Source organism: Cyphomyrmex costatus, unplaced genomic scaffold, assembly GCF_001594065.2.
Source record: "Cyphomyrmex costatus isolate MS0001 unplaced genomic scaffold, Ccosl1.0 scaffold432, whole genome shotgun sequence".
Taxonomy (NCBI): Eukaryota; Metazoa; Arthropoda; class Insecta; order Hymenoptera; family Formicidae; genus Cyphomyrmex; species Cyphomyrmex costatus.
Window position 1 is genome coordinate 51274 of NW_017278556.1, and position 2424 is coordinate 53697.

Here is a 2424-nt window from a genome sequence, read left to right on the forward strand (position 1 = left end):
CCCAGCTAGCAAGGTCACGTGATAATGACGTGAATTTTTGGTACAAATAACGTCAATTATGACATAAAAGTAACGTTATTCTGACGTATATATCACGTGATTATGTCACATCTTATTGACGTTATTTATTACGTCAGGAAGACGTAAATATGACTAAAAAGTACTATTAGTGTCACTACTAGTGCAATAATGCAGTAGTAAATTCGTATATACTTCGTGTAGAAATTTAAGTAGAATACCGGTCAGTTTTCCCTAATTACTGAAAAAAAAAATTTTCTCTAAATTCGAGAATTAATTTTTTTTATGATACATCCCAAACGGTCACCCATCCGAAGTTGTACCACGACCTCGCATGCTTAACCTTGACAATCGTACGGGAACTGCTGTACTTCGATGATCCACGAATCTGTATGTTAATGTCTGTATAATTGTGATATATCTGTTCAATGGAAATATTGAAAACAGATGGTTATGTGTTTATATGATAGTGTATGTATTAGTATATGTATCATTTCCGCAAGTGTAATGCGCATGACATATCATTTTATCCTTATTTTTCATCGAATATTAAAGGATAAAATGATACATCAAATAATAATACACAAATAATAACAAAAAATAATTAATTAGTAATGGTCATATATATGACGTCAATGTAACATCTAGTTGACGTCATATCGGTGACGTCAACTTTTGGTATTACAAATGACGTTAAAATAACGTTCCATTTATGTCACTTGACGGCATTGTCATCAAAATCACTTCATAATCACGTCATTATCACGTGAGCTTGCTAGCTGGGTGGTTATGTTGGTAGCTATGAAGAGACGGCACAGTTGAACTCAGCATTTTAGCTCTTCTCTTCTTTTTCTAAATTTAAGTGGCCCAGGTCACAGTATATACAGGCTGTGTTCCAAAATTGTTTGCCAGCGCTGGCAGCACTGTCAACACCGTTCCAAAAACCATCGTAGCACGCTGTGGCAGTGCTGCGAGAGAGCAAAGCGTCACTAATTTTGTCGTCACTTCCTGATGCGGCTGCTGCGGCTATCAAGGTGAGGCAGCTACAGCACAAGATGACGGATAAAATGATGGAGTTGGTGTTAATTGACGCTGAGAGTAACACCGAATATAAATTAATTGTTTCGGTAGAAGATAATGAGAAAGCAAAAAGTAGTGAATAGATTAATAATTTTTTTGTTGTCTCTCAGCTTTTTGTAGTCACACTTATTTATTCATACTTCGAATTCAAATATAAAAATTGACATAACCTATGTATAAGAGAAAATCAGAAAGTAAATTTATTTATTTTATTTATTTATTTTTTATTTTTTTATTTTTTTATTTTTTTATTTTTTTATTTTTTTATTTTTTTATTTTTTTATTTTTTTATTTTTTTATTTTTTTATTTTTTTATTTTTTTATTTTTTTATTTTTTTATTTTTTTATTTTTTTATTTTTTTATTTTTTTATTTTTTTATTTTTTTATTTTTTTATTTTTTTATAATTGTTCATTTAATAATTCCAATAAGAACCGAAAAGTTAGTCGACTGAGACTATGGAAAAAAAACAAGAACACATTATTATCACGTTTATTGAGTTTAAACTGTATGTTATTAATATAATTAAATAACTTACCGAAAATGACTTTTAAAATAAAATCAGCATCGATATATTGCCAAACAACATCTTCGACATAATTTTTACAATGTACATACCTTCGGTATTCTTGGTTGACGTTCATAATAATTATGTATCATTTCTGCTAATTCTAAATCTGAATCACTAGACTCTTCATCACTAGAATCAAGTGCTAACTTTATAACAGTTTCAAATAAGAATTTTTTCTGTAAGTTTTTCTGCATACTTAGGTTATTTCGCTGACGTCGCTATACGCTAACAGCACTGAAAATATCGTTCCAAAATGAAAGCTGCGTTTGCATGAAAAGCATGCTTACTAAAATTGGAACGCTATTGGTAGCATGCACTTATGACGACATACACGCAGCACTGGCAATCAATTTTGGAACACAGCCACAGTAGCGCAACTCTCCCGATTTTATGTCACACAAAATGGAGTGCGCATGCGCGAAATAAGCAAGATGCCCAGTCGCGCCACCTAAACTTCTTTCTCACTTCTTCTTATCCGTTCTCTGTCACTCTCTGTCATTTAAATGGTTCCGTTTAAAGATCCTGTGATTAGGTGTGTGCTAGTGTGTACTTAGAAAGCTCAAATTTTAAGGAAATTAGTATAATTGCCGTCTGTTTGAGTTGTGTTAGTTTGAGAAACTCCGAAGCTAGTTTGTGACCGAAAAGTTTGTGGAAATAATATAGTGAAAAAGTGGAAAAAATTAAGTGAAACGGGGAACGATTACTAAGAGAATAGTTAATCTATACAACCATTGCATAAAAATTATTATCTTATTT

General features: G+C 31.6%; 1 protein-coding gene across 1 annotated transcript in view; it reads right to left on the reverse strand.

Annotated features, from left to right (window-relative positions):
• Positions 1 to 1862, reverse strand: part of LOC108777478 (uncharacterized) — a 7765-nt gene extending 5903 nt beyond the window's left edge. The window contains exon 1 of the mRNA XM_018544389.1: positions 1716 to 1862. Coding sequence (XP_018399891.1) covers positions 1716 to 1862 — 147 coding nt within the window. The remainder of the gene's footprint in view (positions 1 to 1715) is intronic.
• Between the last annotated feature and the right edge of the window lie 562 nt (positions 1863 to 2424).